At 37.6% G+C, this 16,630-nt stretch overlaps 1 protein-coding gene across 3 annotated transcripts in view; it reads right to left on the minus strand.

Moving 5' to 3' along the window:
- Nucleotides 1–276: 276 nt before the first annotated feature.
- Adgrl4 (adhesion G protein-coupled receptor L4) overlaps nt 277–16,630 on the minus strand; it is a 96,964-nt gene continuing 80,610 nt past the window's right edge. For all 3 annotated transcript variants that reach the window (XM_045138758.1, XM_045138757.1, XM_045138759.1), the window contains 3 exons: nt 2,962–3,053; nt 1,301–1,469; nt 277–926 (listed from right to left, as the gene is read on the minus strand). In XM_045138758.1, coding sequence (XP_044994693.1) covers nt 864–926; nt 1,301–1,469; nt 2,962–3,053 — 324 coding nt within the window. In that variant the 3' untranslated portion in view covers nt 277–863. The remainder of the gene's footprint in view (nt 927–1,300; nt 1,470–2,961; nt 3,054–16,630) is intronic.

Raw genomic sequence — 16,630 nt, forward strand, 5'->3', positions numbered from 1 at the left:
TACCCTACGTCTGAAGTGGAAAAGAACAAAGTGCTCAAAGGGCTGCAGTCCAGAATGCATCGACTCTGCAGCCCTTCTATGCTGAAAGGCATAAACGACACTGTATTTTGATGCATTTATGTTTTACTGACGGCATTTGAAATTATAGCCTGTGAAGTAAGTATAGAAAACAGACATTTTTAGAGTCCTTCTTATTTTAGGATATTAGATAAGAAAATGGATATGACCAATAGAAATCTAGGGTGTTTTAATAGAAATTTAAATTCAGAACAAGTCTCAGAATGGTAAAATGTATTTATTTAATTCTTTATTTAATCTCAAAAGTTTCTCATCTAGCTCTCAGAAAAACACGTTTACTCAGAGCCCGCTGCATTGCTCTGCCAGCCGCTTCCTCCCTTTGCACTGCTTGATGTGTGTCCTTCACTGTCTTCAGTTCCACGTCCCATAACGGAGCTCATTACTACGGTGGTAGGGGACTCGTTTCAAAGGCAACATGAGTCACAAAAACATCAAGCCAGTGGTTTCCTTCAGGACATTCATATATTTCTTGTATTAGAAAGAAAATCTTTCCTTGGGTACAGCAATATCACTCCTGAGAAGCCAATTACATTCTAAATATCTACAGTTCAATTTTTGACATAGCTAAATATGTCATGTAGGCAAACATGCCACCGCTGGTTCATACCATCACCTCACATTATCTACACCTCTTACACTGTGAACAGAAAAGTGGATTGAAAACATGTGGCTACTTTACTAAGTATATAACAAGATGATAAGATGGAGTCATTTTTATGCATGAGTTGTCCACAGCTTGGATATCTCATTTCTCTGTAGCTATAATTATCCATAGATCTCTATGTTTATCTCAAACATCCAAAACAACAGGGGACATTTTTGAACAATCTATAGTACTCTTCTTGAATCTTGATGAAAGAGAAAGAAAAGAAGAAATGTTACATTATTATGACAATTATGACATTATTATGACAACTCTACAAAATAATTTTCAAGTTACAATCAATTGCTAAATTTGCTTTTCTCATTTTATTATATTTTGAATAACAGAATATACTTAAGTGAAAACAAGCTATATAGCTTGTACACGCCTAAAAGCAAGATTTGTTAAAAACATAATTTCCTTGTGAACAGCTACATTTTGATTACTTCAATACCAAAATACACTATATTTAAGGAAGACAGAAGTCCTAAATGTAAGAGGCCAAATATTTTCTAGCAATTTGGTAATTGACATTACATAAATGTAATGTAGGCTTGAGCATAATAAAACATCACTTACCTTTCTAGACAAAACGCACAGGAACAAGAAGATAAACATCCCTTGGAAGGCATTGCTGACGGTGAAGAGGTAGGCTGTCACCACGGAGGCATGCACCACGTGGAGAACCCCAAAGATCCATGTGGTGCCAAGAAGGAAGAAGAGAGCAAGGGCTCCTCTGGCACAAGACCTAGAAAGTATCATCAAGTGTCAGTCAAGAAATCCATACTTATCCCATGTGACCCCCAGTTGAACTTTTGTACAACCAAGAACTTTGCAAACACTGTGGAAGACTTGACATTGACACGTCCTGCAGTTTGATGGGGACATTTATGGTATGCTGTCATACTATGCCTGAACGTGCTTTGAAAATCAAGGTCATGTTATCAAGTTATGCTGCTACTCGTGAAGGAACTACTTAATCCTAAGATATTTTAACAGGCATGCTGCAGTATGCATGCTTCTATATCAAATCTACTATGACAGTAATCTCCAAAGGCAGATATTTACCTTTGCTAGGAAGTATGGTCTCTAAGAAACCTTGAAGAGTGTCCCATATAGGTCTGGGTAAGCCCTTATTCATGACATTCAATGCTTCTGCTTTCCTCTCAGATTAGTAGTGGAGAAAGTACAGCTTATAAAACTAGATTTTTTTTTGTCTTTGCAATTAAGTTAATTGAAAGTTAAATACATGTCATTCAAATATCAATTTCTTAAAAATTAAAGGAAATTTCCACATATCTATTCACTCATACATATTTTCAACTGATTGCCATTGACTTTTGGTAAAACAATATTCAATCCTTCTCACTGACGACATTGCCTTGAAAATGAAGAGACTAATGATTATTTCCTCATTCGTTTTCAATCCAATCATTCACTACAGCCGAAGGTGTTTTAGTAATGTGCCTCAGAAAACGAGTCATTTTCAACTTTATTAAACCCAGCACACTACATGAAACTATGAACATTGAGGAAGAAAAGAAAGTAATCGATCAAACATCCGCTAAGCCCTGACTATAAATCTACAGGTGCTGAACGCAGAGGAACGTTCCTCAGCAACACAAACACAAAAGTGCTTGTTTCCCACATTCCCTGTTCAGCTTTTCCTGAGCAAATCATTTTCAAGATCTCAATAAATCAGTTTTAAAGAGACAGCAGTAAAGGAAAACTCCTGGCACAATGTAAACTAGGAATTGCAAGAGAGAAAAGTATACTAAACTCTGAGGAATGCCTCACCAAAAAATAAAATAAATAAATAAATAAAAATAAATCACTAAGGTCTGTTCTTGCTTTAACACAGCGACTGACTTTCCCCCTTCAAGAATACTTTACTTGCCATTCATTCTGTAATGCTTATTGTTTTAGTAAAGCTTATTAATTGGTCTCTTCTGATACTTGTTTTAAACTTGGTAGAAGAAAGAATGAAAAAAAATGTTTAAAAACCATAAGTATATTTAGTTATTAAAGGGCTGAAAGTGCTTGCCTAGCACATGTGATTCCTTGAGTTCAAGCTTCAGCAACGCATGCACACACACACACACACACACATGCACACACACACACACGCACACACACACACACAAACACACATGCACACACACACTTACTCACACACACACTAAAAAGGAACAAGGAGAAAAAGTTGTCAATGCTTGAAGTGAACGTCAAGAAACACATACCTTATGTTCTCATAGCAACTGACTTCTGGTTTCAACCCAGCAGTATGACGAAAAACTTTGTATATGATAACTCCAAAAGCCAAGAGGTTAACCTGAAAATGTATCAATTTAAAACAAGATACTACTTTAACAGTAAATCAGAAAAGCTACAAACAAGTACTAAAATTTTAATAACATAGCCACTTCAGTCACCTGACACACATATGGATATAAATCCTCTGGTAAACTGGGAAGATAGAGTCTGGTGGACTTGACATCACTTATCACCGTTAGTGTACATGATTAGTAGTTAAATTGCCAGAGTTTGGAAAGCAAAGGTTCTTCAGGCCTTATTGTCACATTTACCATCAGTGCCTGCCACTTAGGGGGTAATATCCCCAAGGAAATTTTGAGTTGGAAAACTTAGCAACATTTGAGAAAGCAAATTTTTGTTCACTGTTTCTTTGAAGGGATACATTGGAGTTAATTCTCTCAGTCCTTTAAAATTTAGTCTGGAGGGGCTGGGGAAATGGTTTAGTGGTGAAGGCATTTGCCTGTGAAGCCTAAGAACCCCTGTTTGATTCCCCAGGACCAATGTAAGCCAGATGCACAAGAGGGTGCATGCATCTGGAGTTCTTTTGCAGTTACTGGAGGCCCAGATGTGGAAAAAAAAAAAAAAAAAAGGCCTGGAAAGGAAAATTCAAAGGAAATTAGGAAACTTGACAAAATACCTTAATTTCTTTTGGTAAAAAAATATTTTAATGTAATGTTTAGTGTGGCTAATTGTCCTGGGAGTTCCAGTGAGACTTCCTTTCCATAGATTTTGCCTCGGAAGCTTTCAAAATATTAATAAATAAGATAAATGTTTGATGTCAGGCAAATGGCTTTTCTTGATGAAAACATTCAAACATTTGTAGTTTATATTCATCAAAGTGTAATATGCAATTTTAACCTTTTGTAATATGACTGATTAATTTAAAATACTCTTTTTTTCCTGTTTTTGGAAACTTTCCAATCAAACTTGCATTGTGAAAAGATTAAAAGTGGAGTACACTCTAAACATCCATATATTCTAAGCATACTAATAATTTAAAACATTAAATTTTATAGAAGCAGTTAGTATGTTAATCTTTTACTGAATATATTAGCAATTCAAAAAGATTTGTATTTTAATTAATTAATTAACTAATTACTTTTGAGGTAGGGTCTCTCTCTAGCTCAGCCTGGTCTGGAATTCACTATGTAGTCTCAAGGTGGCCTTGAACTTATGGCAATCCTCTGACCTTTGCCTCCCAAATGCTGGGATTAAAGGTGTGCATCATCACACACAATTTCAAAAAGATTTTTGAAAAGCCATTTTCAAATGACAATAGCCAAATACAATATTATAAATTTAGCTAATTCTGCTAGTAATTTAGAAGCTTATAGTTGTAGGAAACTTTATTACAAAGAGTTTTCTCTTGTATTTACTTTATTTTTTTTTGTTAGTTACATACACAGTGTGTATATGGCCATGTTGGTACCATTGTTAGCCTCCTCCCTGTCCAGGCCTCTCCACAGGGAACCTCCCTGTTGGGGAATATGGGTCATGCTTTGTGGGGTTAGCCATCAGTTATGGGTAAGAGGATATGTTTTTGGGCATAATGTCCCATGTGGCTCTAGCAATCCTCCTGCAACCTCTTTGGTAAATTTCCCTGAGTCATGTTGGGTTTGTTTCAGGTCTACTTCAGTGATGAGGTCTTGGGAGCCTGTGTGTCTCTGGATCTCTGGTTTGGTAGGAATTTACTGTTCTGTGTGGCTCTTTCCTTCACCCTTGTGCTGGTACCAGGTTCACCAAGAAAGCAGCACGCTTGCTCATTTCCCCAATTACCAAAGTTATTTTTTCATGTGTTATTTGGATGGAATTCAAGGACTTGCACATGCTAGGACAGTGTTCTGCCACTGAGCTATATCCCCATGCCACTATATGTTAAGGAATTTTATGTAATTTGTTAGAAAGAACTTGAGTAATTATTATTATAAAATCAGTGTAAAGAAATGGGTGAAAGAATTTCATATTGTCATTCTCCATGGAGAGGTCTTTGGGATGATATCTTAGACAAGCAAAGGCTCTAGTCATTTATTTCTGCTTCCAACTATTCATTACTTCTAATTATATGATTAATTAATTCTAATTACAGTAATGGTCTATCACAAAAAAGATTTTAGCAATTACAGAGAGGAGGCCCAGTATATTTAAATTGATTTAGTTGACAGTTTCATTCTATGTGTATGCTCAAATAATTAACTGAAATGACAATTTAATAATATTTAATTCCATAAATACTGTTTAATGTTTATGAAATATGAATATGTAATATTTCTTGAGTTTTAACAGCTAAAGTTTTGTGTAAAATTGGAAACAACAATTGCACTAAACTTGATAAATATATGCATGTAAAATGTATGAACCTGGGGTAGGGACTGGGTATAAGAGGATAGCTGAGAATTGACATAAACACATTGTATTTGAAAAATGCCAGAATGAGTGACACATGAATCTCTATTTGGAAACTAAAGAACAAAAAAAAAAAACATAATGAGAAGCATAAAAGAGAAAAAAAGTAAATATGGGTATGTATATATTTTCCAATAATCAAAAAAATTTCAAATTTGGTTAAGTAATATATACCAAACTATGATTGGTTTGAAAATTGTCCAATAGTTCCATGAGATGTTTACTGTGAACTTTTGATCACCAAAAATAAAAAAGATGTTATGATTAAATATATTTAAGAAAGTTCTTCTTGATCCATATTTTCTACCTAAATAGGTTATTTAAATTTCTTTGAGTCGTAATTTTACTATGATTTCTCAGATGTTTTCTTCTCATCATATGATGTAACAGGGGCATGGCACACTTCCTGAGGCAGGTGCAGTTTTGTAAAGTCAGTTTTCAATAAAAATGAAATGTTTATATGTGTACAAAAGCCAAATGCTGCTAGAAGAGTGACAAGTTCATTCTTATATCACAAACTCATATTTCCTTCTAATGTAAGAGAAAAGAGATTAAGGCATTTTAGCAAATATGTTATAGCTTTAGGTGATCAAAGGTTTCCCAGGGACATTGACCACATTTTTTATGCACTGATCACACAAATATACAGATATTTTGTTTTTGTTGATTTTAGAAATTTTCTAAAAGGTCGACTCAGTGTTTTCTACAGTGGTCAGAGCCTGGTACATGTAAATTCATTGCTATCATAGAGACTGCTAAGGAAAGAGAAAGCAAACCCATAACCCTTCACGTGCTTACACATTGACCATGGTTGTCAGTTTGGACTGTTAGGAGACATGATGCAGCCAAGTTAGAACAAAGATTCAGGCAGCACCTCTCCTATAAGCCTCAGAACCCAATTGATTATAATGCAAGACCAAAGAACCAATGGAGAAAAGTGTCTATGAGGGACAATAGCTTTAAGAAACCCACGACACTTGGGGGAATCCAGAAAGTGATAAGGCTTTAAACAACTGTCAAGCTGGCTGGGTTGTGGTGAACAAAGTCATGTCCCATGGGGCGTAGAGGGTGAAGTAGTTAAGGGCAGGTATCCCTTGGCTTTTATCTTAAGTTTGATGGTTTGTGATTTGTTCTTGCATTTAAGAATCACTCATGCCTTTTCTGCCAGGAGCTCACTGTGTTAAGGAGGGATAACCAATTAATGGCAAGCTGTGCCCAAGTGAGCGAGTGACATGCTGTCATTTGCCTGAAAGAAAACAGGGGCAAGCACCCTCAAATATGATGTCTTTTTAAAAAAATCTTTGTGTATATGTGCAATGTGTGGCTATATGTGTTCATGTGTAAGAACTGACATGCACACACACATGTGAAGTCAGGGGATGCCCACATTGTTTGAGGCTGGGTCACTTAGTTGATCACTGCTCTATACAGCAGGCCAGCAGGCTTCGAGGATTCTTCTGTCTCCTGCTACTGCCAACTTTGTGTGTGTGTGTGTGTGTGTGTGTGTGTGTGTGTGTGTGTGTAAAATCCTCACTACTGCATCAGGCTTTATGCTCTGGGGATCCAAACTCAGGTTGTCATACGTGCATAGCAAGCATGCCTACCCATTGAGCCATCTTCCTGGCCCTCAAATATGATTCTTTTTTTTTTTTTAAATATTTTATTTCCAACCATTGCAAATGACCTCCAGGCACATGCATTAACTTGTGCATCTGGTTTATGTGGGTCCTGGGGAATTGAACCTAGGTTTCACAGACCTGCGCCTTAACTGCTAAGCCATCTCTCCAGCCTTCAAGTATGATTTCTAAGACAATCTTGAATTCCTAGTACAGGCAGGGGAGAACAGCCTAGGTCACTCACAATCTTAGTCACTGAGTCTTATCATTCATTTCCTAGGTGACCAAAGCAGGTGTTTAAAAATATTGTCTCTCCCATCCCTAGATCTGACCTGCCACCTCCATGGGAAGTGCTATGGAGGTAAGTTGAAAGATGAAAAAAAAAATCAAACAAAATGCTTGTAGTGATTTGACTCTGATACTTGTCCCCACCTCCAAGGGGAAAAAAAAAACAAACAACACATTGTGTTGATTGTTTGGTCCCAAACTCTTGGCAATTTGGGAGTTTCAACCTTGCTGGAGAGCTGTGTCGCTGGGGATGGGCTTGGATTTTCATGGCCCAGCTTGCCCCTTGCCAGAGCTCAGCTCGCTCTCTTGCTGCTTTCTTCTGCCTGCTGTGGCAGAATTGATGTTGTCTCTGCTCTATCATCTTTTCCTGCCATTAGGAAGCTTCCCCTTGACACTGTTAGTCAAAATAAACCGTTCCTCCCATGTGCTGATTTTGGTCATGTATTTTGTCCCAGGAAAGCCAAGGTCACAACAGTTCTGCTGCTGTTTTTTCCCCAATAAGCTATCTTTGCAATTATCTCACCCAATTTAAAACACAAACAAAGCAAGTTACCTCATTTTCTGTAGCGATCAGGCTTACTCATCAGCAACCACTACACCTCTACCTTCAAAGGGTCAGAAAGTGGCTCAATTTGTCAACTGTCCCAGTTCCTCTCCTTCAGCATGAACTGTTGGCCTCCCCTGGGCTATTGCACAAAGTGTCTCACTAGCCCCTGGCATGGTCCTTGTAATCCTACAAACTATGTGATCACAGTACTCAGGAGGTGCATCTATTTTAAATGTGTTCTAATCCATTTCTCTGTTCATAATCCTCCAATGACTGCCCATTTCTGTTCATAAACCTCCAATGACTGTACATCTCTATTCACAATCCTCCAATGGCTGCCCATCTCTGTTCACAACTCTCCAATGGTAGCCCATCTCTGTGCACAATCATCCAATGGCCGCTTATGTCTGTTCACAGACCTCCAATGGCTGCCCATCTTTGTGGACAATCCTCCAATGGCCGCTTATGTCTGTTCACAGCCCTCCAATGGCTGTCCATCTCTGTTCACAGTCCTTCAATGGCTGCCCAGCTCAGAACCAAAAAGCAGCTGTCATTGTACAGAGAAGGGAATGGCACTGTCTTTGCTGTACCATTCCTCAAATCTTCCTCCCTCTTTGTCTCCTCCTAGTCACTGGACTCCCTGTTGCTCCTCCAGCACCCCCATGGGCTCTAGGTATCCCTGTAGCTCATTCCTCTGTCACCTTTGTTCCAGGACTCTTTATTTACACCCTGCCTCCAGAGTACACTTTTTGAAAAGGCTGGAATTCATCATCAGAGAAAGGCTGTAGGCTCAGCCTTGTAGGAGCTGAGAATGATAAAAAAAAAAAAAACTGCTTTGTCTATTTCACTATCTGTCAACATATTCTTCCTTCCTTTTCATGACTAGTCAGGCTTCTTAGAGTCATCTCATTGCAATCTTGACTTTGGATATGAGTGTCATTCTTGTCGAGATCAGTTCTCTTAAAATCCTACAAAGGCAATTTAGAGAGACTCTTCCTTATCACTTTCAGATCCTAATGGGGTTCATCATCTCTCACTCTTGGTACCTGATCTCCCTGTCCTATTGTTTAACAAGAATCCTATTAAGTCAGTTTGTCAACAATTGCCCCTACCCTCCATGCCTCATTTTAATTGTTCATCATCTTCCAGGTTTCTTTGCTGAAAATCATCCCTTGCTGTCCACTATTTTCAGTTAAGTCAGTTTCTCTCCTGTTTTGTCATATACTTCGTTGGCTGTACTTTGAGACAGTGTCTTGCAATGTAGCCCTGGTCAGCCTTAAACTCATGATTCTCCTGCCTCAGTCTTCCAAATACTGAGATTACCAGGGTGCACTATTGTGTCTGGCTTTGTTATAGTTTTAAAATAGTTTTCAATAGTCAAAAATGATGTCTTCTGTGTAATGTTAAATGTCAGAATTCTTTTTAAAAGGTCAAAATAATTTTAAACACAGTAGTAATTTTTAGAAATTCCTTAGAATAATTGTTTTCTTTACTTACCCGAAATTCTGGTCATATTATATAGGTAACTAGTGTAGACTGGAAAAAAACTGTTTATTTCTTTTATATTGCCTGCAGTATTCCCTTATCCATATATATACAAGCTACTTTAAATCACTTTGCTAGCAAGTCATAAAACATGCAAAAATAATCTGTATTATCTAGAGGCATTCAAAAGCATATAACTTTGTGTACTTAGAGGTGGAAATTAAGCTAAAACTACAGTTTATATGGAGAGGAAAATATCATTTGATAAGGAAACCATTGGGAAAGAAGTATAAAGAGATGGAGTGAGGTAACACGGGTTGACTTAAATGAGACTGAAAATTAAAATTAATTCCAATAACAAGAAATAGGTATGACTTTGAAATTTGACAAGAAATGTCTGCATTTTAGGTTCAGTAGTTAGAAAGATAGAGTTATGATTTCATGGGTGTAGATATATAACAGAACTGAATAATTTTTTAATATAGAAGAATGCCATTTGTATAAATATTAATAAATAAGGTCTTAATTATATTAACTATAATTAAGAAAATGGTCTCTGAAAATGGCATGCATTTTCTCATTAGTGTCTGCTGAAGCCATTTGAAGGATGGATAAGCCGAGACGAGGGCACAGGTTTCCTGCGCTGGCTCTGCTCCCTTATTGTCACCTCTTAGTACCAGTGCCACAAATGCACAGGGCTGAAGACTGGTAAATGAACATTAACCCATGATCATTTTCGCTTCAAGTTTTAGAAGTTTTAGATTGTGAACCAAGAGTCCATGATAACGTTCTTTTAAAATTTTGTATTTATGGGGGGGGGGGCAGGGAGGGAGGGAGAGACAGAGAGATTGAAAATGGGCACACCAGGGCCTCCAGCCACTGCAAATGAACTCCAGATGCATGTTCCCCCTTGTGCATCTGGTTTACTTGGGTCCTGGGAAGTCGAACTAGGATCCTTTGGCTTTGCAGGCAAACACCTTAACCTCTAAGCCAACTCTCCAGCTCTTTTCACTTGAATTTTAGGTAACCAGTTTATATGTGTCCAAAATGTAAGTTTCACACCCCTTCCCTTCTTTATCTTAAGTGTATTCAGACACACATAGTTATTTCAAAGTTTAGAACTACAGTCATTTTACAGTGTATTGAAAATTACCTTGAGCACTTTTGTTAGTCTTTTTTTTTCTCTCAATAAAATGTTTAAAGAGATGAGCTGGTGAGAGAGCAAGTGTGAGTTTTGAAGGGTTTAGATCTACAGGTACCTTCAACCCAAGAGCTTCAAATTCAGACTTGAAAATGAAGCAACCAGTAAGTCATTTTTCTTTTCTTTGTCTATTTTCTCAATAATTGATGAAGCCATCTATATGCTGATGTCAGATCTCACCAAAAAGAATGAGAAAATTTCTCTTACAGCACTCTTAGATCCACACTTTAATTTTTCATATATATATATATTTTTCATATATATATACACATCTACATATACATACATACATACATACATATACATATACATACATATATATACATATACATACATATACATACATATATATACATATATATACATATATATATATATATATATATATATATATATATATACACATGATTCACTTAAGACTGTATCATGATCACAACTTACATGTCCTTTGAAATAGTTTTATTACCTTTAAATTGACTGGCCTTGGATAAACTTGCTTCTGCCACAAATACAGGCATATTCCTACTTGTTTGCTGAGCTGCCATACAAAACAACAGCTGTGCATTTTCAATACTTGGACCACTGTCCAAATGGGGAAGAACTTATTAATGTAAACATCAAAAAAGATGCCCTATTCATTGTCCATAAGTGAAATTAGCATCAAGGTATTGAAATTTTGTCTTCTGCATCATTTCATATTTATCATTATTTTTCAGTTGAAATCCTCCCTTTAAATGCCATAGTGATAATTACTTACAGTACCAGAAAAACTGGAGTGTGTGGTAAGCAGAGTAATACTTCCCTCTAAAAAAAATGCACATACTAATCTAGGACATGCAAATATTGAAAGAAAAAAAATTGCAAGTAAAATTATATTTATGGTCTTTAGGATAAGGAGATTGTCCTGAATTATCCTTCTGGACTCAGTCTATCATGTGATCTCTTTGAGGTCAAAGAGAAGGCAGAAGACACAAAGTCTGAGGAAAGCAATGGAGGAAAAGCTGAAGCTTGGGGACACTCTACAGATTGCTGTTGACTTTGAAGACAAGTCATAAGGGGCCTCGTGAGGCCCACACAAGCTGAGGGTGATTCTCATGTAACAGCCACCAGAGACATGGGGCCTAGGTCTCATAACAGCATTGATTGTAGTTAACAATTTGAAGGAACATGGGAACTAATTCATTCCCAAGGACCCCACAACTGATACCCTGAATGTATCTTTGGAAGAGTGCAAGCAGAGGACCAAGTTGAGCCACACTGTCTTGTGACTTTCGCTCTACAGAATGCTGAGGTAGTTGTCTATGGTTTCAAAAACTTTATTTTGTTTGTATTTCTTAGAAAGAGAGAGGACAAAAGGCAGAGAGAGAGAAAGAATGGGCATACCAGGGCCTTAAGTTACTGCCAGTGAACTCCAGACACAAGTGCCACCTTGTTCATCTGGCTTATGTAGGTCCTGGGGAATTGAGCCTGGGACATTTGGCTTTGTAGGCAAGTACCTTAACCACTAAGCAATCTCTCTAGCCCTGTTCATGCTTTTGTATGTCACCAAATTGTGGAAATTTGTTAGGGCAGCATAGAAAATGAAGACAGGGAGAGAGACACATATGTGTACATAGATATGCATATATACACATGTATAAACACATCATACATAAACATTCAGCGTGTATAGTAAAATACTCTCAATATTTATCATTCTCAAATAAGAATTATATCCAATTATCTAATAAACACTCATGTTTATTTACTGCTGTCACACATATCTGATGAATATGCCATTATAAAAGGATGCTCTTGTTTGTTATTTGTGGATACGAATTACAGGTTTGTCAAGATAAAAAAGGAAGAGGGGTAGGTTGATGGCTCTGTGGTTAAATGTACTTGCTTGCAAAACCTGAAGGCCTTTGTTCAATTCCCCAGTATGCATATAAAGCCAGATGCACATAGTGATACATGCATCTGGTTATCATTCACGGTGGGAAGAGGTTCTGGAACACCCGTTTTCTATCTCTCTCTCACCCCTCTCTGTGCTCACAAATAAACAAAAATATTTTTAAAAGATTAAGACTAATTATATCTATTTATTTGACACAGAGAGAGAGAGACAGAGGGGGGCGGGAGAGAGAATGGGTGCACCAGGGCCTTCAGCCACTGTAAACGTACTCCAGATGCATGCAACCCCTTGTGCCTCTGGCTAATGTGGACCTGGGAAATCAAACCTGGGTCCTTTGGCTTTGCAGACAAATGCCTTAACTGCTAAGCCATCCCTCCAGCCCTATCACAGTTTTTTTTTTTTGTTTCATACTTTTATTCATAGAATTGCCAGATTTCTGAATATAAACATAGTAATTTAAATTTTAGAACTACAATATTTTAGTATAAGTGTGCTTCATGAAATATTTTGGACATATATAAACTGGCTGTTTATCTAAATTTAAGTGAAAAGTATAATTTAAGTTAAATTTGCTATCTCTACTTTGTAGCACAACCCCACCTCCTAGCCTTCACAAGTCATGTGTGATCTTTTTCATAACTAAGGATACTGATGTTTAAGTGGAAAACCCTGAGGCTCTAACCCTCTCCACAAAGGCTGATCTCTTATAGTGTGAAAAGAGGTCTCAAAGGAAGAGTGGATACATTTTCAGATGTTCTAAGTGCTGTAGAACTTGAACACGTGTATGTGTAAAGGCTGCAGACATGCCCTGGAAGTGTGCAGGGGATGAAAAGGGAATAGAAAAGAATTCATCCCCATATAGAACTTCGGAAACTTCTTGGTGTGTGTGGTAAACCTGTGCCAGGAAATGATGAATTGGAGTGGTACCTGCTAATGTAAACCTTGTTTATAAAGTAATGGGTAAAATTAAAATTTGTGAAATTAGTCATGAAAGGAATTAGGATAAGTCAAGCAAAAGTGCATGGACAGCATGATGACACAGTACTGTTAACCCGTTGTCAGAACTGTGATAAAATAGAGTCTCTTTCCCCACACATCTCTACATGATAATGAGATAGCATCTCTCACTCTACATCAGGACATCATGTAGTCTAACGTTTACTTGGTTCAGACGTCGCCGCAGCCTTAAAATACATTCTTCTGCTGACGTTACTAGTACTCAGCTTATGGGGGAGTACACTGTAGAGAAAGAGAGGTTCTGTCTACAACTATGTGAAAAAGAAACCGAATAGCTGGAAACAAACATCTGAAGGGATCTAAAAACATAACAGGTACATTCAAGTACATCACAAGAGGAGAATGTTGTTAACGGATCACTCTGGAATATTACCGTTTTCATGATTCTACACCAATCTCTTGAGATTTACACTTCAGAAGATGGTAATGTTCTCCCACTAGGCATTGCCTGCTGGGAAATGCACTTGTATGAATAGTTGTTCTTGGATAATGCATCTCTTTGCATGTACTTATAAATGACTGTAACATTGAGACTCAGGTCCGTGACAAAAATACATTTAGAGAACTAATATTCATTGAGTGTCTTCAGTGTGACAGGTGGTGGCTCAAGTATTTTCAACTTCATTCTTCTGTTAGTATTACATTAATGTTATTGTGGATGGTATTGTTAGTACATTTATTTCACAATTATGACAGAGGTATGAGGGTTAAGCAGCAGAACCCTAAGTTTATACTTAGTTGGTAATTGAGTTTATTAAATGCAAAAGTATGAAACTACAGATGAAAAACAAGGAAGATAAATTAAAGTGTTATGTAGAATTTGAAGAATTTAGTTATGCAGAAATTTATTGTAGAACTGCCTTATATTTACTTCATTTTGGAAATGACTGAAAGGAGAAGAAGGTGAGAGGACTAACTACTGTTCATTTAACTTGGTCAAGACATGGGCTGCAGCAGTGGTTCAGTGGACAGAGTGCCTGCCCTGCCGACAGAAGTACCTCAACACAGAACCAGGGAGCTGATGCGCAATGCATAGCAGGGTGGCCCATGCCTGTAAATCCCAGCACTGGGAAGGTGGCCAGGCAGATCCCTGGGGCTTGCTGACGAGCTAGTCCAGCTGAAGGAGTGAACTCTAGGTTCCATGCTGACCCTGTGTCAAAAAGTACTGTGGAAAGTGGAAAGTGGAAAGTGGAAAGATCCCCAATCTCAATTTCTGCCCTCCATATACACATGCACACATGCATACACCTATGCACACACATATGAATGTGTACACATATACACACACACACGCATGCACGAGAAAATAACCATGTTGGAACCTTGGCTAATAGTGAATAGGATGTCTGGTGCTGTGCAACCTCTCCTGTCCTGGAGACAGATGCTCTCACTAATCTCTAGCGATGTAAGGGTATGGTATATCCTTTCCCCTGATGGTCAGCCAACGGATTTCCAGTCTGATTGTTACATTCTAAATAGAAGTTTTATGTTCTGTTGTGGGATTCCAAATTGTTGGATCTTATCATTCTACAGCATTTTACCACTCTCACATTTTCTAAGGAACATTAATAGTACTTAAGCTATAAGTGATCCTGGTGCCCTCACTTTCGTACATGGAGTCACAGGTCATAGTGAACCATTCTGAAAGATATTTGTTCCTCGAGGTAGATATGTTAACTTACCTTACCTTTCTACACACTGCAGCATAGCCATAATGTCTGTAAATGGATATTCTGAGCATCTCATATGCGGTTAATAAAATAATGCTAGTAAAACATATAGACTTGAGTTGTCTCCATGTGCACTGTGGTTAAAAGTAACAGTGATAAAGAATAGCAAATGATAACATGTTGAAGCTGTCATTTTCCCTACTTCTAGAGTGAGGTACATGCTAGCCAGATTCTAAGAGAGCCCACATAAGCCAGTCATGTTAAAATTCACAATAATCTAATCTGATTTGACAAAATGGTGCTTAAAATTTAAGTTAATGTAGAGATGATATCAAGTGCAGATTTCAACCTGGTTTTCAGTTATTTTTAAGGTTATGCAGTTTTCAACTCAACATACAATTTTTCTATAGCCAATGACATGAGTTTAAATATCTTTTAATAAGTTTTACTAAGTAGAAAGTTGCAAAATCATGTTCTCTAAAGAAAAGTACCATACTTCACAATAAAGTAAAATGAAGCAGTATGTGGGAGATAATATAGTTCTGTATTCAAAGTACATTCTTTTTACAGCTTAAAAATTATTTGTGGGCTAGAGAGATGGCTTAGCGGTTAAGCGCTTGCCTGTGAAGCCTAAGGACCCTGGTTAGAGGCTTGATTCCCCAGGACCCATGTTAGCCAGATGTATAAGGGGGTGCACCCATCTGGAGTTCATTTTCAGGGGCTGGAGGCCCTGGTGCACCCATTCTCTCTCTGTCTCTCTTTCTCTCTCTGTTTGTCACTCTCAAATAAATAACTAAAAATAAAAAAAAATTAAAAAAATTATTTGTGTGTGTGTGTGTGCCACTTGAATAGCATAATATTAGTGAAACATTATCTACTGCAACACCTATCACCAGTATTCACTCCTGTTCTGGAACCCAAAGCCCATAATAACAGGGTCTTCTTACCACTGATATGTTTTCCCAAGGCCTAGAACAATGACTGACACTTCATACAGAAGTCAAGAGAGGACAGGTGGACAGATGGTCTCTACCTTAGTCTCAATCTTAATCATCTATGTAAAGTAGCATCCCTGCATATCTAATTACAAATGTAAAATCATTTGCTTTGTCTCACATCTTAAAGATTCTGATACTACCAGGTGTGATGATGCACACCTTTTTTTGTTTTTTTTTTTTGTTTGTTTTTGGAAGTAGGGTCTCGCCCAGGCTGACCTGGAATTCACTATGGAGTCTCAGGGTGGCCTTGAAATTATGGTGATCCTCCTACCTCTGCCTCCCAAGTGCTGGGATTAAAGGCATGCACCATCATTAAGCCGGGCATGCCTTTAATCCCAGCACTTGGGAAGCAGAGGTAGGAGGATCACCATAATTTCAAGGCCACCCTGAGACTCCATAGTGAATTCCAGGTCAGCTTGGTCTTGAGGGAGACACTACCCCGAAAAACCAAAAAAAAAAAAAAAAAAAGGAAGAGAG

This window comes from Jaculus jaculus, chromosome 19, assembly GCF_020740685.1.
Source record: "Jaculus jaculus isolate mJacJac1 chromosome 19, mJacJac1.mat.Y.cur, whole genome shotgun sequence".
Lineage (NCBI taxonomy): Eukaryota > Metazoa > Chordata > Mammalia > Rodentia > Dipodidae > Jaculus > Jaculus jaculus.